Source organism: Salvia hispanica, chromosome 2, assembly GCF_029641045.1.
Source record: "Salvia hispanica isolate PSC_SH4W2 chromosome 2, Shi_PSC_v1, whole genome shotgun sequence".
Taxonomy (NCBI): Eukaryota; Viridiplantae; Streptophyta; class Magnoliopsida; order Lamiales; family Lamiaceae; genus Salvia; species Salvia hispanica.
The window spans coordinates 44226138-44250624 of NC_142693.1; the positions used below are offsets into that span (position 1 = coordinate 44226138).

At 35.8% G+C, this 24487-nt stretch overlaps 2 protein-coding genes and 1 pseudogene across 3 annotated transcripts; 1 reads left to right on the forward strand and 2 right to left on the reverse strand.

Annotated features, from left to right (window-relative positions):
* Positions 1–3714: 3714 nt before the first annotated feature.
* LOC125195855 (uncharacterized) lies at positions 3715–8063 on the reverse strand (annotated as a pseudogene).
* A 5498-nt stretch (positions 8064–13561) lies between these two features.
* On the forward strand, positions 13562–14608 carry LOC125218811 (RING-H2 finger protein ATL52-like). The gene has a single exon (XM_048120588.2). The coding sequence runs from the start codon at positions 13684–13686 to the stop codon at positions 14449–14451; it is 768 nt and encodes a 255-aa protein (XP_047976545.1). The 5' UTR covers positions 13562–13683; the 3' UTR covers positions 14452–14608.
* Positions 14609–21106: 6498 nt separating this feature from the next.
* On the reverse strand, positions 21107–23935 carry LOC125201950 (transcription factor bHLH94-like). Of its 2 annotated transcripts, XM_048100248.2 has the most exons (3): positions 23414–23926; positions 22429–22818; positions 21107–21422 (listed from the first exon to the last, which is right to left on the reverse strand). In XM_048100248.2, exons 1-3 carry the CDS (start codon positions 23747–23749, stop codon positions 21324–21326), a joined length of 825 nt encoding a protein of 274 aa, XP_047956205.1. In that variant the 5' UTR covers positions 23750–23926; the 3' UTR covers positions 21107–21323. The 2 variants fall into 2 exon arrangements, with proteins under 2 accessions (XP_047956205.1, XP_047956204.1); XM_048100247.2 differs by lacking the exon at positions 21107–21422 and having other exon boundaries at positions 22097–22818; positions 23414–23935.
* Positions 23936–24487: the final 552 nt, after the last annotated feature.

Genomic DNA, 24487 nt, shown 5'->3' on the forward strand with positions numbered 1-24487 from the left:
TGAAAAACCAAAAAGCAAAAGCAAAAAGCAGATCTGATTCTCTAACTAACTCCTACTTCATCTTCTCCAAATAACCAAGTAAAAACAGAGCATAGAACAGAGCTTCAACACCATTGACGAAATAAAACAGAGCATGCTTCAAAACGAGACGTAAAGCTAGAACTACCAGATCTACGCTACTGGGTCAAGCAGAAAACGAAATGAACACAGATTACCTTGCATGCATCACCTAAACTATCGGATCTCAGAAATCGAGCACGTGAACAACTAAATCTCAACCTCTAAACTACTGGAAATCATGTAAACAACATGGATCTAAACATCTAAGCTACCAATTGCGAAAAGCATCCAAGAAACATAAGTAAAAACATCATCAACATGAAAATAAACACCAAAGCTTCATAAAACTGGAAATGAGTCGAGATCCAACGGTGAAGTCGTCAATTCCTCCGATGAAACCATTGAACTAAGCTAAGAAAGCAACAAACTATCTAACTAAACTAAGAGAGCGGTGGCGTTAAGCACCTATGAGAGCTTCCTACCTAAACTACGATAGCGTTAAGCGCTACCTCTTCATTGTGGAAAGCTTCTATTTATAGAGTGGCTTTAACTTCAACCCTAAGGCAACTTCTTGTCGGTATTTGACCATTTTACCCTTGCAATAATTGAGGATCTTCATGTCAGCACACCATTCTGTCTCCTTGACCAGGTAGATGACTTTTTCTGCGCTTCACCTCCATTACGCCATTATGTCTCCTTGACCAGGTAGATGACTTTTTCTGCGCTTCAGCTCCATTCTGCCATTCTGTCTCCTTGACCAGGTAGATGACTTTTTCTGCGCTTTTGCTCCATTTCTACTCCTGTCGTCAACTTCCTGATTCTCCTAGGTCCGAGCGACGATTCTCCTAGGTCCGAGCGACGACTTCTGGTATTTTACTTCAAAATCAGCTATTTTGCATCTGCCAGGTCAATTTACACAAACTCCCGGATCCAACAGATTTCTGCACACTTAAGCTCAAAATTTGTGCATTATCTCCCCCAAAAGCATATAATTTTAACCCAAAACCAATGCATGAAACGAGCCTTATCAGACCGCCATCAAAATCTTACAAAGCGGTTTCTATTGGCCAACCATTTATCGTGATTCCGCCAGTTTTGTGCTCCAATGCAACGAATGCCAGCGCATAGGGGGAATATCAAAGAAGAAGAAGATGCCTATGAATACCATCATTTAGGTGGAATTGTTTGATGTATGCGGGATAGGTTTTATGGGACCATTCCCAAAATCAGGGGAATACCAATACATATACCAATACATTTTGTTTGCGGTTGAATATGTGTCTAGATGGGTGGAAGCAATTCCTACCAAAACTAATGATTCTAAATTTGTAACTGCCATTGTTAGGAAAAACTTTTTTTGCAGGTTTGGTACACCTCGTGCTCTCATAAGCGATGGAGGATCTCACTTCAACAATAGGTGGCTAGACAACGTATTGGACAAGTACGGAGTCAGGCATAGAGTCACCTCGCCATATCACCCCAAAGCCAATGGGCAGACCGAACTTGAAAATCGGGAGATCAAGTCCGTTCTACAGAAAACAGTGAGCACCAATAGAAAGGATTGGGCACTCCGTTTGGATGATGCATGCGTTGTGGGCATACCGTACCGCATACAAATCTCCTATAGGTATGTCTCCTTATCAATTAGTTTTTGGAAAATCATGTCATTTGCCTTTTGAGATGGAGTATAGGTCTTATTGGGTGATAAAGAAGTTGAATCAAAATTTCCAAAAGGCCGAGGAGGAAAGGCGTCTTCATTTAAATGAGATGGACGAATTTCGGATGAAAGCCTATGATAGCTCGTCTACTTACAAAGAAAGGATGAAGGCTTACCATGATAGGATGATTAGTCCACAAGAGCTCACCTTGGGGGATGTATTTTTGTTGCACAACTCAAGACTCTCTCTTTTCCACGGAAAGTTGAAGTCCAGATGGACCGGCCCGTACATGATCAAGAAAATCTATGATAATGGGACGGTTGAGTTGCTCGCTTAGAATGGGAAATTGTTTCAAGCCAATGGCCACCGTGTGAAGAACTACTATAGCACGAACAAGGTGATGGAGGAGGAAGTGGATTGAAAAGAACCACCCAAGGAGTAAAAAAAGGGGTAAATTGAAGCTAATGACTATAAAAGAGCACTTGTTAGGAGGCAACCCAACCAGTTTCGACAATTTTTGCTTAAGTTTTTTAGTACCTTTTTGTTTTGTTTAGTTTTCATATTTTTGAAAAATTCTCGCAGATATTGATCTTCGCCGGTGACCGCTGCAGAGGCCGCAGCGTCCCGTCGGCCACATACTGGAAAAGTCTCTGACTCGTCGCGGCGACCACCGGAGAGCCCCCAACAACCGCCGCCAAATTGCAGTTTCTAGCGTGATTTTTCGAGTTTCTCGAATTTTTCGCTCCGCCCAACCTCTCCGCAAAATTTTCAAGGTATGTTTTGTTTTAGTTTTCTCACGTCCCTACCGACTCTACAAATTACACTTTGTTGTAAATAAGTATGGGGGGATGACGTGGTGGACCGTGAGTTTAGGTTTTTGTTTTAGTTTTTAGTTTTTGTTTTTATTTAAAAATCCCAAAGGTGAATTTTTCTTTGTTTAAGTATGATTTGACAATTTGGTTTGATGGTTTGGTAAAAAGATGCATAATTAGAGAATTGTTTGTTCGCCTTGAATCAATCCTATACCATGTGAGGATTTTAGCCTAATTCCTTTCATGTGTGATTTATCTGCATGCATATATATGTTTCCAGAACATGCTCCTAGTCTGCCAAAGTGTACATAGTGTTTAAGTTGATTTAGGAGGATGTTAGGCCATCTTTTCATAGCTACTTTTATACCCAGATTTTCGACCCTCGACCCTCTCAAAAATTTAAAATTTTGACCTTTTGAGCCAATTTTTAGCCTTTAAGCCTTTTCTTTGGAAGCCAAAATAAATGGGGACAATTCCTTGGGTTAGTATAGTGTTTTATATCTTTTGTGAAGGAATTAGAGAGATAAGGAAGAAAGTTGTAAAAAGTAGCGTGTTTAATTGTAGAAAAGAGCAAGTTGTGATATAGTGAAAATTCAAAATGTGTGCTTGCTATAGAAAGAAAATGATATGGATTATGATACGACGAAGGACCCGTTGAATATATTGATCCCATAACCCCACGTATAAGGATTGACAGCGGACTCCCTTGATTGATAATCTGGTTTGATCCACTCCAGAGATTGGAAAACCTCGACCCGTTGGCTATATGATCAGCCAAGAACCCCAGTATGGTTGAACGCCACAAGATCTTGATCTAAGAATCTTGATAAGTTCCAAACATGTGAAATACTCTACAAAGACAATTCAACTCATAAAGACAAAGTCTATTTTCGTATTTGATTAATCCTCCTCCAAATTACATGCTTACAAGCCTTTTTATAGGCTAGAATGGACTCTTGAAAGTCTCACATCATTAGTACTACTTAAGACACTTAAAAAGACTCATAATAAAAGAAAAGTAACTCTTAAATCTTTGGTGTAACTCTAGGAAATCTAAAGTCACTTATTTAACATAAAATGTAACTTAAAAGGACCCTTCATTTTGGCTACTCCAACTTGGACGAAAATGCATCATGTATCTTCAATTTGGGCCTCCAAAATGTGATATTTAGTAACTCCAAGCTTCATGCATTGGGCTGCCCCCTGACTTGAATAATATTCACCATTTGGCCCAATATAGAATGCTCTTGGAATTGGGCTTTTATTTCAGCAACTAAAAGCATCATGGACTCCTTTATGTTCTTAGCTCTAGCTCTTGTAATTGGCCCACTTTGAATGATCAATGGATCCATCTTCTTGTCCTTGTAGATAAGCTTGGGTGTGTCTCCATCATTCCCTTCTTCTTCAAGAGGATTCGTCCTTGAATCTAATTCGCCAACATAAGGAGATAAATCAGAAACATTAAAAGTAGCACTTACATTAAACTCACCAGGTAAGTCTAGTTTGTAAGCATTATCATTGATTTTTGCAATCACTTGGAATGGTCCATCTCCTCTTGGCTGCAACTTGGACTTTCTTTTCGAAGGAAATCTCTCCTTTTCTCATATGCAGCCAAACTCAATCTCCCAGCTCAAAGATGACTTGTTTCAGACCCTTGTTATCTTGCTTCGCATATTGCTCTGTCATCTTTTCAATGTTGAGTCTTACCCTTTCATGCAATCTTTTCACCATTTCAGCCTTAGCCTTTCCATCAAGACTTGCACGTTCTTCAATAGGTACTGGAATCAAATCTAGTGGACTCAATGGATTGAAACCATACACAACTTCAAAATGGAGAAAAGTTAGTAGCAGAGTGAACACTTCTATTATAAGCAAATTCAGCAAAAGGTAAACATTCTTCCCAACTTTTCAAGTTCTTTACCAAAGTTCGTAGTAATTGAGACAAGGTCCTATTTACTACTTCAGTTTGTCTATCAGTTTGTGGATGACAAGTAGTAGAAAACAAAAGTTTAGTTCCCAACTTATTCTACAATACATGCCAAAAATGACTCACAAACTTAGCATCTTGATCACTCACAATTGATCTAGGAACACCATGCAAACGGACAATTTCTTTAAAGAACAAATCAGCAATATGAGTTGCATCATCAGTTTTGTGACATGGAATAAAATGTGTCATTTTTGAAAACCTATCAACAAACACAAAAACTGGATCTCTACCTCTTTTTGTTCTAGGCAAACCAACGACAAAGTCCATTGAAATATCCTCCCAAGGTGCACTAGGAATTGGTAACGGTTTGTACAAACCATGTGGGTGTGATTTAGACTTGGCTTGCATGCAAGTTATGCATCTTTTAAAAATTCTTTCAACATCCACACGCATTTTAGGCCAAAAGAAATGTTCATGCAAAACATCCAATGTTTTATGTACTCCAAAATGCCCCATTAAACCACCGCCATGAGCTTCTCGCACAAGTAATTCACGCATAGAACCATGAGGAATCCACAGTTTATTTTGTCTAAGCAAATAGTCATCATGCCTATAGAACTTGTCAAATGCTTCATGCTCACAAGCTAAATAGATAGCAGAAAAGTCTGGGTCATTAGCATATATTTCCTTAATCAACTCAAAACCAAGCAATTTAGTACTCAAAGTAGTGATCAAAGCATACCTCCGAGACAATGCATCAGCCACAATGTTTTCTTTTCCCTTTTTGTATTTGATCACATATGGAAATGATTCAATGAATTCCACCCACCTAACATGTCTCTTGCTAGCTTACCTTGGCCTTTCAAGTACTTGAGAGATTCATGATCCGTATGAATTACAAACTCTCTAGGCCACAAGTAATGTTGCCATGATTCCAAAGCTCTAACCAAAGCATATAACTCCTTGTCATACGTTGGATAGTTCAATTGAGCTCCTTTCAACTTTTCGCTAAAGTAAGCAATTGGCCTTCCATCCTGCAGTAAAACAGCTCATATACCTACTCCAGATGCATCACATTCAAGCTCAAACATGTTATTAAAGTTAGGCAAAGAAAGAATTGGTGCAGTTGTAAGTTTTTCTCCCCAATGAAAACCAATATCTTTTTTCACAATTTCATAAAAAGGTGCAGCAATTGTACTAAAATCCTTGACAAACCTCCTATAGAAACTTCCAAGACCATGAAAACTTCTAACTTGAGCTACATTTTGAGGAATTGGCCATTTTAAAATAGCTTTCACCTTCTCCTTTTCCATTTCAATCCCATTAGCACTTACAACAAAACCTAGAAAAACAACTTTATCCATGCAAAAAGAACACCTTTTGAGATTAGCATGCAATGATTCTTTTCTTAAGGTGTCCAACACAGCATGCACATGGTCAAGATGTTCATCCATATTTTTGCTATAGACAAGAATATCATCAAAATAAACAACCACAAATTTTCCAATGAATTTTCTCAAAACTTGGTGCATCAATCTCATGAAAGTACTAGGTGCATTAGTTAAACCAAAAGGCATTACTAACCACTCATATAGACCAAATTTTGTTTTGAAGGCTGTTTTCCATTCATCTCCTTCTCTAATTCGAATTTGATGATAACCACTTTTCAAATCAATCTTACTAAACACAACAGATCCATGCAATTCATCAAGCATATCATCTAACCTAGGAATAGGATAGCGATACTTTAGTGTGATTTTGTTGATTGCTCGGCTGTGTGCATATCCTCCATGATCCATCTTTCTTAGAAACAACAATTACCGGAACAACACATGGATTCATGCTCTCAGGGATTTTTTCTTTCTCCAACAACTCTTGCACTTGCCTTTGAATTTCCTTAGTCTCTTCGGGATTGGCTCTATAGGCTGGTCAATTTGGTAGAACAACCCCGGGAACAAAGTCAATTTGATGTTCAATACCTCTTAATGGAGGTAATTCATTTGGTTCATCCTCGGGAAAGACATCTTCGAATTCCTGTAAAAGAGACACAAAAGTACTTGACAAAGAAGAGGTTAATTCGTTAGTGGTAAACAAAGACTCTTTGTACACTACGATAAAGACACTCTTTCCTTCAACTATTGCACTCTTTATTTCTTTTGCTCTCACATAGAAATTCTTTTTTTCTTTTCCCTCATTCTTACTTTTCTCTCGACTCTTTTTTTCACTCGACTCTTTTTCAATGCCCTCACTTTTTGTTCTCTCAACCTCACGAGCTCTCCTTGCTTGAGACAATTTCTGTTGATCCTCTTGAACTTGTTGAGGTGTCAAAGAGACAAGCATGATAGACTTGTTGTTGTACTTGAAGGTGTAGTGGTTATGAAATCCGTCATAAGTCACCCTACGATCAAACTGCCATGGCCTCCCCAAAAGAATGTGACTAGCATGCATTGGCACAACATCATAAAGAACATCATCCTTATAATTGCCAATTGAAAACGAAATTGGAACTTGTTTTGTCACCCGAATTTCTCCACATTCATTAAGCCATTGTAGCTTGTACGGATTAGGATGTTTTTCCGTCGTTAAGCTCAATGTTTCCACCATTTCAGAACTTGCAACATTTGCACAACCACCACCATCAATAATCATCATACAAAGTTTACCTTGGACCAAACACCTTGTGTGGAAGATGTTCTCCCTTTGTTGATCATTGTTTCTATTTTGCATGTTTAGAGCCCTACGAACCACCAAAAGTTCTCCACGTTTGGATCCAATCTCCTCCAATTGTTCATCCTTCTCCTCATCATCTTCACGTTCACTTTCAGATTCAATCTCTCCATTTGGCTACAAAATCATCACCCTTTGGTTTGGACATTGAGATGCAATATGTCCAACACCTTGACAACGAAAGCATTTGATATCTCTATTTCTATTAGAAGTAGAAGTAGAAATACCTTTACCCTTCTCAAATTCTTTGGACTTGGATGTTGACGCTTCATTTTGGGGTTTAGAAGCTGCCTCAAAATTGGATTTGGATGAAGTCCACTCTTTTGTCCTTGAATAATGAGAATTTGTTGAAAAATTCTTTTGGGTTGCTCCCTTCTTCTTCACTTGCCCCTCCACCTTCATGGCCATATGAACCATGTTCTCCAACTCCACATAATGTTGAAGTTCCACAATGTTCGCAATCTCCCTATTCAGCCCACATAGGAATCGAGCCATAGTTGCTTCTCTATCTTATTCAACATTTTCCCTAATCATGGCAATCTCCATCTCTTTGTAGTACTCATCAACAGATTTAGTACCTTGTTTCATAGATTGTAATTTTTGATACAATTCATGAAAATAATGAGAAGGTACGAATTTCTTACGCATAATGCCTTTCATTTCTTCCCAAGTTGAAACTGGTCTCCCTCCATATTGTCTTGTACTGGTAATCAATTGATCCCACCAAACTATAGCATAGTCAGTGAATTCAATCGCAGCAAGTCTAACCTTTTTCTCCTCAGAATAGTTGTGACACTCAAAGATGAGATCCAGCTTTCTCTCCCATTCCAAATAAGCTTCAGGATCACTCCTTCCTTGGAATGTTGGGATCTTCAGTTTGATGCTTCTTAAATCACCATCAACTTCATTTGTACGCCCTCTTCTACCATTTCCATGTCTCTCATTTCGATGCCTATATGAAGCATCATCTTCTTCTCCTCCACTCTCTTCCTCCTCGTTATTATTTTTATTTGTTGCTTGAAGTTCTAGCCTCTCCAAGCGCCCTGAAACACTTTCCAGAATACGTGCAAACCTTGCATATTGTTGTTGCATGGTTTTCAACGTAGGATCAACTGGAATTTGATTGTCAGTAGAATCCATCCTCACAGTTCACTCGTGTATCACACAAAAATAAACCTCACATAAACACTCGTGTATATCACTCGTTGGCTTTTACCTCCCCTCGAATAACCTCACCACTCAAGCCTTTTACCACTCTTTCTATTTTGCAAAGAAAACACAAGTACAAAACAAATCAAGAGTAAACAAGAAATAATAGCAATCAACCAAACTTTAGCCCTTGAATGAAGGATGAAAGGAAATGGTCGAGATATATGTATTTGGATTTTTTTTTCTATTTCTTTTTTTTTTTCTGGTTTCCGATTGCTGCTTTTTATATAAGCAACAAAAGATAATGGATAAAAGAAGGTAAAGATGGTAACTATATGGGTATTTTCATTTTCCATTTTTATTTTTTGGTTTTTTTTTAGCAACAAGTAGAAAAAATGAAGATAAAGTTGCTAGCCTTTCTCACTTTTTTTTATTTATTTTTTTATTTTTTATTTTTGAAACAAGGATATGAATGTAAGACAAAGCTAAGGATAGATCAATACCAGATGATACCAAATGATATGGATTATGATACAACGAAGGACCCGTTGAATATATTGATCCAAGAACCCCACGTATAAGGATTGGCAACGGAGTCCCTTGATTGATAATCTGGTTTGATCCACTCCAAGAGCTTGGAAAACCTCGACCCGTTGGCTATATGATCAGCCAAGAACCTCGGTATGGTTGAACGCCACAAGATCTTGCTCAAAGAATCTTGATAAGTTCCAAACAAGTGAAATACTCTACAAAGAGAATTCAACTCACAAAGACAAAGTCTATTTTCGTATTTGATTAATCCTCCTCCAAATGACATGCTTACAAGCCTTTTTATAGGCTAGAATGGACTCTTGAAAGTCTCACATCATTAGTACTACTTAAGACACTTAAAAAGACTCATAATAAAAGAAAAGTAACTCCTTAACCTTTGGTGTAACTCTAGGAAATCTAAAGTCACTTATTTAACATAAAATGTAACTTAAAAGGACCCTTCATTTTGGTGGCTCCAACTTGGACGAAAATGCATCATGTATCTTCAATTTGGGCCTCCAAATGATATTTAGTAACTCCAAGCTTCATGCATTGGGTTGCGCACTGACTTGAATAATATTCACCATTTGGCCCAATATAGAATGCTCTTAGAATTGGGCTTTTATTTTAGCAACTAAAAGCATCATGGACTCCTTTATGTTCTTAGCTCTAGTTCTTGTAATTGGCCCACTTTGAATGATCAATGGATCCATCTTCTTGTCATTGTAGATCAGCTTGGGTGTGTCTCCATCAGAAAACAAAAGAGAATGAAAAAAGAAAGAAAGGTTGTGAAGAAAAAGAAAAATAGAAAAAAATCAAAGGTTTGGAAAGTGAGATGAAGGAGAAAAATAAAATGTTAGAAGTATCTTGTGTTATTAGAAAAGTGGAGTCAATTTAACTCTACTTGGGATATTTTTATGTTTAAGTCACTTTTTAGCCAAATATTCTTCACCTATCAAATAGCCTACATTACAACCAAAAAGGAAGACCTTTCGGACTTTTAATTCTTAATCACATCAAGTAGAGGAGGGATTAGACTTTGAGCAAGTCTATGGTAAACTTTGCATGATGCATGATTTGAGTGCTTATTCACATTGCCTTTATACACTTTGAGAGTTAGAGATACATCACTTCCCATCTTTGGAAGTTTTCCACATGTGAGTGCATGAATTCAAGGTGTTCCATGAATTAGTAATGAAAGTGCACTAATAAGTCTTGCTTGATTCGATTGCGTTAATTCATGCTTAATCTATTCTTCCATCTTTTAAGACAATTACGACATCTAGTCCTTGTGCATTCCGTGCGTCTATTCTTGTGTTTTTATCGTTTTGTTTGATGACAAACAAAAATGTAAGTTTGGGGGAGTTGATACGCTCGATTTTTGCATGGTTTTAAGGCCATTATTTGGTCTGTTTTTAATGTCAAAGTTGCATTACATGTCCATTATTTGCATATTTTATCTATTTTTGGTAGTTTGACATGTTTTGTGAGAAATGTGCATATTTGAGCCTAAATAGGTAGTCAAAATGCGAAGTAGGAAATCTGGAGTTTTAGGTAGCGTCCGCGACCTCCGTAACACTTTCAGCGACCGCCGGCGCCCAGCGGCCGACACTTCGGTAGCAGTCCGTTTTGGAAATTTTGTGCATGGAATGAAAACACGCCTGGTGACCGCCGGGCAAGGCGTGGTGACCACTACCTAAGAGACAGAAAGTCTCGGATCAATACCTGGCGACCGCCAGCCAAGGTGCGGCGGTCCGCCACAAAAGAGCGGCAAGCATATTTGCCCTAAGTTCCTCTCCATGATTTACCATATTTTGCAATCCTTTTCCTTACTTGAGGAACTCGAATTCTCCCCTGTAAATACCCCCTCAAGCTTCATTATTAGGATCCTCTTTTTGCAACATATTTTCTAGAGATTAAAAGTTAGAGTGCTACAGTTTCCAAGGAGTTGAAGAAGGATTCAAGAGCATCGAAGCTAAAAGGATTCAACCTTTGGGTTATTTGCTTTAGTTTTATGTACCAATTGTTTTCCCTTCAATCTATGTCTTTAGTTTATTACATCATGTGTAACTAAATTCATAAGATTCTGAGGATGTGTTAGTAACGACTTTGGTTATACAATTTCTTTTCTATTTAATATCCGTTTTGTTTTTATTTTGTTTCTTCTCTATGTAAACAATAATGCTTCATGATTGAGTGACACAATCTTGGATGATTTAATATAACTTGCTACATAATCGTGAGAGGAGCTTTGCGAGTTAGATCCACTTAGTAGACATTACAATTAGCGTCCTTTAAAACGACACTGTTAATTGAGAGTGAGGACTTTTCAAGGGTCTTAAGAGCTTTTAGGAGTTACTGATTTAGGACTGACAACCCTAATGTTAGTAATCAACGTTTGTATCATATGAGCATAAAGTAGGTGACTCGCCCTATCAAAGTAAGAACTGTGCTGGGGTATTGTAGTTGGAACTTGTATAACCATAACTGTGAACGCACATCACTGGAACAATTAAATTCGTTGTTTTGGAAAACACTGAATAACTAAAGCTTGAGAATCCAAAATATGAAAAAAATCTAGAAACCCTTTAAGACATGAGAACTGCCCCTGGTACGTTCGAAGTTACTATGACTCATGTAACTAGCTTAAGCCTACATCAATTATGCAAATTTAGGATCGTGTATATTTTACGCTCACTTGCAACTGAATATTTGTAAGGGAACTATACGACTAAGATAAGTTAATCACTTCTCAAAATTTCTACTCATTGTCTATTATATTTGCCTCTGAAGTTGTGTAGAACACACCCTTAATCCACCTGTACGCTATCCTTAAACGGTTGTAGCCCTTAATCTATGTACGACTCCTAGGGTTGTGGGATAATTCCATTATACCAATACCAATGTGAGTACAAAAGTAATGGCAGATCTAGGAATTGATAGTCGTGGTGTCAGAACAAACGAAAACATTAAAATTAATTATTTTTTAATAAAAGAATATTATAAATTTAATGAGTATTCAATTATTTAATACTCCCTAGATCCCACAATAAGAGTCATATTTTGCTATTTCCATCTGTTCCACAATATGAGTCGCATTTCATTTTAACCATAAATAGTAAGTAAGCCCCACATTCACCAACTTATTCCACTCACATTTTATTATAATATAATATATATAAGTGAGGGGGTGTGATCAATTGCTAACATTCTTAAGTTGTTAACTTGCTAACTCAATAGCGCAGTGTATTAAAAATGTCAACATGATAACATTAAAATGTCAACACATAATTTTGTTGCACTTCAATATAATGGATTGATATTATGTGTTGACCTTTTTAATATACTGCATTGATGAGTTAACAGAGTTAGCAACTTAAATAATTAGCAATATAACGCACCCCAGTAAGTGAGAACCAAATCCACTAATTTATTCAATCAACTTTTTTTTTACATTTCTTAAAACTCGTGCTCATACTAAATATGACTTCTATTGTGGGATGGATGGAGTAATGTTTTATTATAAATTATTCATGATAGTTAGGAAGATTTAATAAAATTACTAAAATCAAAAGGCATATACTATCCATGTGTTCTACCGAAGACGACTCACTTTCCTTTTTAGTTTGTCCCATGCAAGATGACCACTACTAAGAATAGAATTCTCTTGATTGCTACTTTATTCTCTTTACCTAACACATAAAATAAAAATATTTAAAATTTTGTGTCATCCAATAAATGGGTCATCTTTTTTGGGACAGTTAGAGTATACCATACTCTAATCTAATCTTATTAAGATAAGCAAAGTAATAAAATCAATAACCTACATTAATTATAATAATTATTTAAATAAGGGTAAAAATGAATTTATGAATAAAGAGAAAAAACGGTGAATTTACCAATTAATACAGAGTAGTACTACAAAGTTGAAAAAAAGAAAATAAATAACAGTCACCTGATAGAAAAAATAAAATATTATAATCTATATTAATGTTGAAACTTATGCCAAAGTTTTCGTTCAACTTCAATTATTATGAAACTTGATTTAATGTTGGAACAGTGGAACTAATAAATGAAGAAGGCCACATCAATAGAAAACTAAAAGGAAAACTAATACAAAAGTAATATTTGGATATTCTCATTTTAATCTTGTTAATTAATAATTTCCCTTTCTTTGGTTTGAAGTATAGCAATCCTATCTTACTCAAAATTAAGGTGACAAAATAAGTAGTGAATAATATTTCTCGTCTTCCATAATTAATAAAAAGAAATACTTTTAGCTGAATCACCAAATCAACCACACGCAAAGCGGTGGGGACTGAATTTGGAAAGTTGGTAGATGCAATGTCCCACCACTCTACGTAATCGCTCTTATTAATCATAATTAAACTAGTACTCCATCCGTTTCATAGTAATGAAGGCAAAACTTTTCGGTACGAAGATTAAGAAAAATAGTGTTAGATGAGTTAAGTAAAGAGAGAATAAAGTGGAAAATGGAAAAAGTAAAGAGATGAATAGAGAAAAAATAAGAAATAGTAAAGTAGGTGTGGAAAAATGCGTTGACTTTTACTAAAAAGGAAAATGACTCTATTACTATAGAACAGATGAAAATGGAATAACGACTCTATTACTACGAAACGAAGGTAGTACTGAAAGGAGTATTCAATTTCAAACCCCCACAACTAAACTAAGCTAAACTATACCCCTCACCTTGTCCCCTTTTCCTCATTAATTAATTTCGTCAACCATTTTCATGTGAATCCAAATATGATCCCTCTCTAACTCTTCCACCTCTTCCCTTTTCTTGCTAGTGACGATGGCCTCTTCTCATCACAGAAAATTCACCCAAAAATACGCCACCACAGATTGCTACTTATGCTATGTTTGCCCCGAAAATTGCTACCTCCCATCACCGCCACCTCCACCGCCTCCGCCGGTGGATTTTTCCGGCGAAAATCCGACCAAAAATCACGTGCCGACAGTCCTAATTTTGATGCTCTGCGTTCTCGGAGTCGCATTTCTAGTCCTATCGTACCTCACACTCGCCCGATACCGGCGTCGGAGAAACACGGCGTCTCTGGAACCTTCTAGAACAAGTTTCGCCAGCGAGAACCAGGGCCGGATCGCGGTGGACCACCCGATCTGGTACATCCGCACCGTGGGGCTGCCCCAGTCCGCGATCGACGCGATGGCGTTGTTCGCGTACCGGAAGGCGGACGGCCTGGTCGACGGGAACGACTGCGCCGTCTGCCTGGCCGACTTCCGCGACGGGGACGCGGTGCGGCTGCTCCCCAAGTGCGGCCACGCCTTCCACGTGGACTGCATCGACACGTGGCTGCGGTCGCACAAGAGCTGCCCCGTGTGCCGCGCCCCCGTCGCCCCGGACCTGGCGCCGCCGCCGGCGGGCAATCCGAGCCGAGCCGAGTCGGGATCGACCATCAGAGGCGGATCGAGCCCGGCGGCGGCGGCGGCAGAGGTGCGGGGCGTGAGGAGATCGGTGTCGATGGATTTGTCGTGTGCCTCGAATTCGAGCATTTATAGGGCGATGAAGAGATCGCAATCGTTTCAATTGCAATCACGGTAGATAATAGGTATAGATTTTATTCATCCTAAATTTTAATTAAATTTGAGACTGTTTGGATGTATCAATACGGAATCTATATTTTTATTCATGATTATATATTCTTCTAAGAAGTTGTAAATATTTTGATAGAATATAACGATCTCATTTTATGGTTGAACTATGTCTTCATGCTTTCCTGGTTCTTGATAAGAATAAGTTTATTTTTAATGTTTGAGAAATTTGGATTTTAGGTAAGAGTAGTGGGTGGGGATGGCAAAATTTTCGAAATAAGATTGATTGGAGAGTGTCTTGAAATGGGACAAATTTTTAGTCCTACTACACATTTTTCACATATTTAAAATACATATTCAGTAAAGCAACACCTTTAAGTTTGATTTAAAAGATACACGCCTGGCATGAGCGATTGAGCGGTGTTTTATTAACAATTTAAAGAAGTGAAAAGGTTTTTTTTTTTGTTTGTATGATAATTAGTAAGAGGTGCTGTTATGAAATTTCAATAAAATTCTGAAATGTTTTATTTCTATGACTGGTGGGGACTTGAAGAGACTATGGAAGATGAAAAGACAATTTCTTTCAATATAATTCAGATTTTCTTTCAATATAACTATTTCCTCCTACCCTCACTAATTTCCTTTTCTATTTGTTATCGATTAATTAACTCACTTACTTTTTACTAATTTTGGTAATAAACAACACATTCAATTAACTCATTCAACTCGCATTTGATTATAAAACTGATATGTAAAAGTAGGACTCATACCACTAACTTTTTCTACCCACTTTTTACTATAGTTCTTAAAATCCGTGCCAAGTCAACCGGTATCAATTAATGGAGAACGAAGGGAGTAATAGTATGTACAAAGAGTTACACTTAGAATCGCATTTTATATGGTCATTCCGATACTATGTACAATTGTGTTCTCCTCAACTTCTTGATCAATAGGAACGACGAAGTTGTTCTCTCTCAATCACCTTGTGCTCAGCTTGTCATGAATGCTACCATAGTCGATGCATCTTTTCCTCTCCAAAACTGTTTCCCATTTCAATGTCGATCTTCTCCTTCAAGCTTGTGATATCTTCAGCAGGATCATCGTCTATGGGTGCTGCCTGTAGTCACCATTATCTCATCGTCTTCAACAAACGCTTGAACGTCAAGCATTATAATGTTAAGGAGAAGAAGTGTACGATCATGGATGTCATGCACAAACATTTCATAACGTCTACCATGGATATATTGGGACCCCAAGAAGAGGGCAAAGCCATGTCAAGGAGCTAATTTGCAGCTAGAGCAGGATTCAAATTGTACCTCAGATAGATTGTTATTATATATTTGATTTTTATATTATGTAGATATTGCTTCCATTTTAAATATTTAAGCAAGGATAAAAATCAATTAAAGGTTAGTTTATACGACTGTTATTCATCAAGCCTCCCTAATTAAATTACTTCCTCTCTCTTTCTCTCTCTTCAAGTTGTTGGTTATCAATATATATGTAGACATGTAGTAGGAGTAGATGTTGCATCAAATTAAAGCTAGCAAAGTAGATGAATGTTGCATTAAATTAAGCAACTTGATGGAAACATTAAACGTGATATAGAAGGGCCAACAGTTTCTGAAATTCAGACTGGGCCAACCAGTGGTTTCTTTTACAAATTAATTAATTAGAACAATTGACCTTTATACATTTAACTTCAGTTAATATATTATAGTACACTTCTTTCACGGCCATTAATTGTTTTCATAATTTTATTTTAAAAACATTTTTAGACTCTATTATTTTTAATTTTAAACTATAGTTTCCAATATAAATTATTTTCCAGGAGTGTGACTGTGTGAATGGAGTATAAAGAAAATCTTATTCTTTCAACATTTTATGTTAAAGCGAATTAATTTTTCACCAATAACTTTTGATGCACTTTTTATTAACACTAAATAAATCTGCAAATATACAAAATATAAATAATATAGCTAAAGGTCAGTACCAGATATCGATCACAGAAAAAACTATCACAAATTGTCTACTTTCTACTAAGCTTCTTCAACTATTTGGAAAAACGCAGATTTTTGGTTTTTGAAGAGTAAAATAATGAAAGTAAGTAAACCATTGCAAAAAAATCACAGTGATAAAACAAATGAGATAAGCGAATTCCATGGATGTGCTTTCACAGTTATGGTTTATACAAGTTCCAACAACAACACCATAGCATAGTTCATACTTTACTAGAACGAGTCACATAAATATTGTCCATGCGACACACGGTAGATTATAAACACTAGGGACGTCAATCCTATATTTGTAACTCCTAAAAGCTCCTAAGACTCCTAATGTTCTCGTTCACAATTAACAGTACCATTTTATGGGGAATTAATTGTAACGTGCAAACCTCATCTCACGATTATGTTGCACGTCAATAGATCATCACAGAATGTGTCACTCAAACATGAAGCAATATCCCACACTTAAGAATAGAAGTAACATAATGAACAAAACAAATATTAAATATATAGGAACTGTATAAACCAAAGTCGTTACTAAAATTTACAAGAATTCTACACTTGATGAAATAATCTAAACACATAGTTTGTAGGGAAATCATAGAAAACATAAGAACTAAAGTAATAAAACACAAAGGTTGAATCTTGTAGTCTTGATCTTCTCTTGAATCCACACTTCAAACACCTTGGATCTTGATGAACAGTGGTAGGAACTCTCAAATATTGTGCTTTGTAAATTATGCAGCAAAAGGTTCATTTGATGAAGTTTGAGGTGGTGTTTATAGCCTCCAAGTCATGTGCAATAATATGACAAATCTTCATAATAGTACGGTAAGTTTTGGAGAGAAAATAGGACAATTTTTGTGCGCCGCGTTTTCCAGCGAGTTGTTGCACTTTGTTCAGCGATTGCTGCAAATCATCCTGTAGCTTCTGTTTCTCGATCAGCATTCGCTGGCAATCACTCCGTATCTACTGGTTCTAAAGTAGCTCGTTGGGCGTGTTCTTCTTTTCAGCTCTATATTCTGAAGCTGACCGCTACAGGAGCAGCGGTCGATGGCGCTGACTGAGGTGCAGCGGATCGCTGGCTAGTTCGAATACTCCAGATTTTTATCTTTGATTTTTGCTATCTTTATAGGCTCTATTTTGCACATTTCTCACAAAACACGTCAAAATACCAAAATAGATCAAATATGCAAATAATGGACATGCAACTTTAATACTCAAAACAGACCAAATAAAGGCCTTAAAACAGTGCAAAATCCGAGCTTAGCAGCTTTCTAGTTATCTTCGCGACATTAACAACACTATCAAGAAGATAGTGGAGAAGAAAACAAGTGCCAACATACTGAAGCAGATGAAAAAAGTATGAGGAAAATTGCTTCAACTAGCCCAAGACGAGTATGACAAAGGTAACAAGGAATGCGGGATCCGCCAGATGGTTCGAGGAAATCTTGGATGATGTGAACATAGCTATATAACTCGCATTGTGGAGCGGTGGCATTGACAAATCTTGGTCGACCCTAGGTCGGTCCATGAGTCTCAAAGCCAATGAGGCCTTGATAAGTTTTACTCGAGGTTTGATCCATACTAAAGAATTATGGAGGGAAGAGAGGTAGAGCTTGGAGATGCTTCTTGAAGTGACATACAAAAAGAACGTCTTGTGAAACGGTGCCACGAGAGTCAGATGTAATTCATTCAATTTATTTCTCGTATTTGAAATATCTTATTTCCACTAATAATCGAGTTTGTTGATAACTCAATATAATTAATGTCTTTTTTTCAGAGAGTGTTAATTGTTTTGAAATGCCTTATTTATTTAATTTGAATAAATTCCAACTAACTATTTTTAAAAAAAAAAAAAAAAAAAAAAAACTTGTTCAAAATATCTTGTGGGGATGTAATCATCTCAGGCGTACCGAGGGTATGACAAACAATTTATGATCGATGTTACTTGTATGTATTTAGAAATAATAATTAGCGCAATGTGATTAATTCAATGTTATACCACACTCTATTGTTATCGGTGATCAAGATTGAAAATGACTTCAAATCAAAACTAAAAATTGTTCATGATAAATGCTCCATATCTTGAGAATATTGTTAACTTACTTCTATAAGGTATTAACTGAAAGATCTTCTGTAAACGTAAGACCTTCGATCAATCTATAATATACAAGGAGTTGTTTGTTTTATTATTTACAACTTCTATTAATTTAATCAACAAATGGTAATAAATGATTGACCATGTGATAAATAAATTTTTATAAAATAGGAGATACTAAGGATTTACAAATGCAAACAATTCAGTAAAACATGTTTTGTAGTGTACACCCCAACATGATCACCCTTAGATCACTTTTTTTCTCTTCAAATGAGAATGCCAGCTTCTTCAACGTTTTGTATTGTGTTAGCGCTAGTGGTTAAATCAGTCAGTTAAATTCTATCCTTCTGTCCTTTGAAGTAAACTTTTTTTGGACATATGTATTAAGAATATTGGGTTAAATGAGTTAAGGGAGAAAAAATAAAGTAGAGCGATAGAAAAAAGAATAAAGTTAAAAAGATAAATGTGTTGTTTTTTGCTAAGCAATAAGTGACTTAACTATGATTAAACAACTCAAAAGAGAATACTATGATTCGGCCAAAAAGGAACGCAGTGAGTTCAATTTATTAAATTGTTTGTTAGCTGGTGTTAAGAATATTAATTAGCTTTTGCTGTTAGTGATCACATGCTTATAAATTATAAAGTGATCACATGCATTAATTGTATTAATTCTTGCTTCAATTCAGTTCAATATGATCTTCTCACTTCTATGTATCTTTAAATTCTTCATACAAGTCAGATCATCTGCTAAAAAAAGTTTTTTTGATCTTATAACTTTGTAACAATTAATCATGATTGAGAATTAAGGCAGGGATTACCGAAATTGATACACGAAAATATTTTTTTAGGGGTAGTCGGTTTGCATGATTATATCTCATTATTAAATTTATTATACTTGGTTCATGAAATTGAATTCCATGACTCAATCTTAGATGAATAGTCATGTGATAATTAATTATAGTTACTCTCTTCCACTAAATATTCTCACAACTTAATCTTAGATTATATCTTGTTATTATTTTATTTAGTAAAACAAACACCACTCGCTAATATATTTTCAGTTCGAATTCTACTCCAGCTGAGTTTCATTTTCATTTGTCTACATTTGGTCAAATACGATGCCTAATCAATTTGTGAATTAATACAAATTAATTGCTATTATGGCTCTCATGTCATCACGGTGAACAGCTGCGCACAAGATTTTGCCGAAACGCAATTTGATCATACCGTAGGAAGTAGACATATCCTCTTTAAATAACTTGCAAAACTTTAAGAATCTGCAATAATTTAGGGGTGACAAAACAGGTACCCTCGAGTATCTGCATCCGAATCCGACCCGCGACACAATGCAGATATCTAGATTACCTGATGTGGGTACCTGTTACATAATTTTTTCTTCATTTTTTGGTAAATTAATAAAAATTATTTTCACTAAATAATTGAAACCAAATATGCTAATTAATTTGCCAGCAACTATCTTTACGTGTGTGATTACCGGTTTTATTTGATTACTGGAAATTTTTGCAACATCTTTTATTTTATATTTAAGTTGATAAAACGTGATTTGATATTTAATTATATCACTTGAGATTTAATAAAAGTAAATATCATACTTTGATACGATTTCACGTCGATTTCACACGAAAGTGTGGAATAACATATAAAAGGGAGTTAACCCGTTATCTTTGATCATAATTTTGAGTTATGTTAAGGCTTCCTATCTTATATGCTTATCAATTTTGTGCGATGAATGTAGATCTAAATGTCCTACGGAAAGGGTCATAAGTGTGACAAAAGCGGTGCCACAAATCGGTTTCACAAGAAAGTGTGGAATAACATATAAGAGGGTACCAACCTACCAAATTGTTAAGGATACGCAATGGAAATTAAGTCTATTAAACCTACATAGATGTATTAATAAATTACTCCCTCTGTCCCCTATTAGGAGTCACTCTTTGACCGGACACGGGTTTTAAGAAATGTAAAGAAAAGTTGATTGAAAAAGTTAGTGGAATGTGGGACCCATTTTTTATATTGGTTTTATAATAAAATGTGAGTGAATTGAGTTAGTGGAATGTGGGACCTATTTACTATTTATGGTAAAAATGAAGTGTGACTCTTAATTGGGGACGGACCGAAATGGAAAAGAGTGACTCTTAATGGGGGACGGAGGGAGTATTATTTAGGCCTTAAATCATGGACTTAGGTGTTAATCAGTTATACCAAATACAGACATTGTGACGATTCAAATGTTGCAATTCTCGACCCTGCACTCGCACCCAATAATTATTCATATCGGGTCTGATGGTAATATTTGGTACTTGTTTCGCCATTTCTATTACTCCCATCATCCATAAAATAGAGGTTTTTTTCATTTAGTTCGTTCTATAAAAATATTTCACTTTTATTTTTTATAGTAATTTTTTTCTTTCGAATAAGATGGACCATATTCTCCAATAATATACGGTTCCAAATATCGCTATTTTTATAGAACGAGACGAATACAATATATTAATCTGAAACAAGGTGAATGCCAAATCAAGTACCTTGAAAGTCTTGTTTCACCTACCTTAGTCTAGGAGAGTCGTAGCCACCATTATATTAATCAATGGAAAATTCTAGATTCGAAGAGGCCACAGTTCATATATATGTGGTGAATAAGAATTATAGAAAATAACATACAATAATTGCATCCTAAGTTATACATTTGAGGAGAGAGAGTCGACAATTACAAATGAATATGAGAAAAAAAAAAGGCAGTGTGCGGCGCATTGTCTAAGCTATAGATGTAGACTCATTTTGGATCCTTCCAATCATCTCGTGCACCGCTGTGGCTATCTCATTCACTGTGCTTAGTTGGCATTCGTCTTCTACCTGCGTTCCATTTCATTCTTATTTACACATATCTTAATTTTGAAAGAAATAATTTTTTATAATAAAATGTTCATATTTATTATTCAACGACACATTTATATAACTTTGTCGTGGTGGTTTGAAAAGGTTAAGTTCTTTTATAGTCTTGTCATATCTTTATTATGTGCCTCAATGATTGAGAGCAAACTCGACTATGAGAGCATTCTACTCTTTGAATTTTTAATCTATGTTGCCTAAAAAAAATTAAAATTTTGATTCCTAAAAATATTCGTTAATTTTTTATTATAAAACTACAACTTTTGCTTAGAACAATTAAAACTCAAATTTTAATAGTTATGTTTTTTATTCATAATATAAATCATTGTTATCACTGATACTTCCTCTCCGTTCCATTAGTGTTGTATAATTTCTATTTTTGCCATTCCATTACAGTTTAGTAATTTCTCTTTTTAGCTATTTCAACACATTCAATTTGTCTTACTTTTATTATCTTTCTTTTAGAAAAATTCAGCATATTTAATCTCTTTTACTATAATATATTTTTATTTTTCTCTCTCATTATATATCTGTTTTGTTCTCCATATTTCTTACACTCCTCTCAACCCATCAAAATTTCTTTCTTGATTCATGTGCATAAAGAAAATAGGTAAGTGTTTCCCGAAAGACAAGACAGAGATATATAACTGTTGTTAAGATGCATATTGAACGCACAATTATGAAGACAATATATACATGTGATTTGGACACCTACATTTCATCTACAGTGACATTTTTTTTTTCTTTTTTGCTTATAATTTTCTAGTGGCTGCCAGTGATGTGAATCTGAAATGAAATAAGGTATACACCCATTAACTATTTCAATAGTAAGAGTTGACCTAGTGATAGAGTGCCTGATGCACGAAGATATGGGTCTAGGTTTCGAGTCCATCATTATATAGTCTTTAAATTTCTTTTCTTTTGCCTGTAAAAAAGGAAAGAAGAAAGAGATAAAACGCGGAGAACATACCTTTACACTGAAAGAGTATAGAACCGATTGATCAACGGTTGTGATGTTAAGATGGAGAATGTTGAGGCAAAAGGATTGAAATTCGGCCACCATTTTGAGGAGTTGCTTTGGCTTTCTCTTTGCCTGGATCTTAATGCTTGCATGACTCTCCACCTTAGTCACCTCGATATCCGCGATGCTCGAATGCCTCTCCACCGCGACGTTCATCGCGATACTTGAAGGCCTAGAGTATTGAGGGAAAGTGAAGAAATTCGAGAATATGTCGGAACAAGTGGCCACGGCTCTGACTTGTTGCCCATCCCTAAACTTGTAAGCTTCCATGAATTGAACTTGGTGTTCAAGTTCCTTCACAAAATTGATTGCACCACCAACAATTGATGCTTGATCTCCCTAGATTTAATATTTTGTAACCATGAGTACCATATAATGATACTTTTAATATAATGTTTTTATTTTCCTTGCTATGCAGCAGGTGAGTCCCACTTTGTCTTGTACCTTATACATAATATTTGACAGAATATTACCTAAAGTGACTAAACATGTACCCTACAAACCCTAATCATACACAGAAATATATGCATCTATTAAAAACAAATTATTTATGCCCATTATAAATTCTAAGTGATATATTATTTTTGAGATTTCTAATTCAAAATGACACTTTTTTTTCAACTAAAAACATCATTTTCACTACTTTATTTATTTTTTATTTAATTCACAGAACAACTATGCATAAAATTCTATTCTGAATAAAAAAAATGTTCCATTATGAGTGGCAGTGAATTTCATTTCATTTAATAGTGCTAGGTAAGATAAAAAAATGCACGTAAATCAATAGGTTATCGGTGATTAACCTATCATTGGAAATAACAGACAAAATTTAAAGTTTGTGATATATACCAATTTTAAAGTTCGTGAGAATACACCAAATTTTAGCCAAAGTTGATGGTTTTAGAGATCAATATGCCTATTTAAAATAATTTACCCGTTGAGCATAGGAAGGAGGCATCAAGGAGCGGAGGACGGCGAGGTAGTCGTTCATCTGGCGGCGACGATTCCTCTCGACGGCGATATGAGTCATCCTTTGGGTCTCGAGCTCCTCCTTGTTCTTGGAGGGCTTGCTCCGCCGCCTCTTGGGGCGTGCCTCCGGTGTGTTAAGAGCAACAGAAGACGGCGGAGATGACTCCCAATTATAAGCAATTGCACTCTGTTGATCAACATTAATGACCTTTTCTTCAACCCCCAAATCAGTAGTGTAGTTGTAATCTATGCAGCCATAGATGAATGGATCTTGCTGGTATATCACTGCTTCCAGACTCATTCTCTCTCTGGAAAATCAGTTGTTTGTTGTGTTTGTGAGGAGAGGCAGAGCGTATATATATATACGAGAAAAAGAGTGAGTTGGAGCCTATTTAAAAGGGCTTACAAAGGATCAAACATTAAAAAAAATTGCCAAGTTGCATCCATTCACATATCTACAGCAATTCACACGTGAGAGTGTTTTCCTTGGTCTGCTCTAATATAATGTAGAAATAGGTCGATCACCCCTTAAAATGACTTCATAAGGGGAAGGCTATCCAAAAATATGTGGATGAGATTGAATTATTACTAAGTCGATGTACGATATGAAATGAGATTTTGAACACTCTAACAGAGTTGTCGTGCATTTGATGTTTATAAAATTTCAATCCATTTTGTAATTTTGAATTAGTAACCACCATACACAGAAGAATGTTTACAACTTACAACTATGTCCTACCTGACTTGAATTAATATATAAAAAGGCTTGGGTGGTATAGGAAATATATGCTTGTTTTTCACGAATTAATGTCTTTTGTTAGAATCGGCCAAAATTGTACTCTTTCATGTGAGTTTAAGTTGAACACTATGAAGGATAATAGTAGAATCATGAGATATATAAAAGATAAAAAACTAGGATGATATTTATTAAATTTTGAAACAACTGTGAAGGATAATAGTATAATCTAGCGAGACATACAACTAGTATAACATTTAGTTTAAAGTCTGCGAACAACATTTATTTTGAATGAGAAGCTTA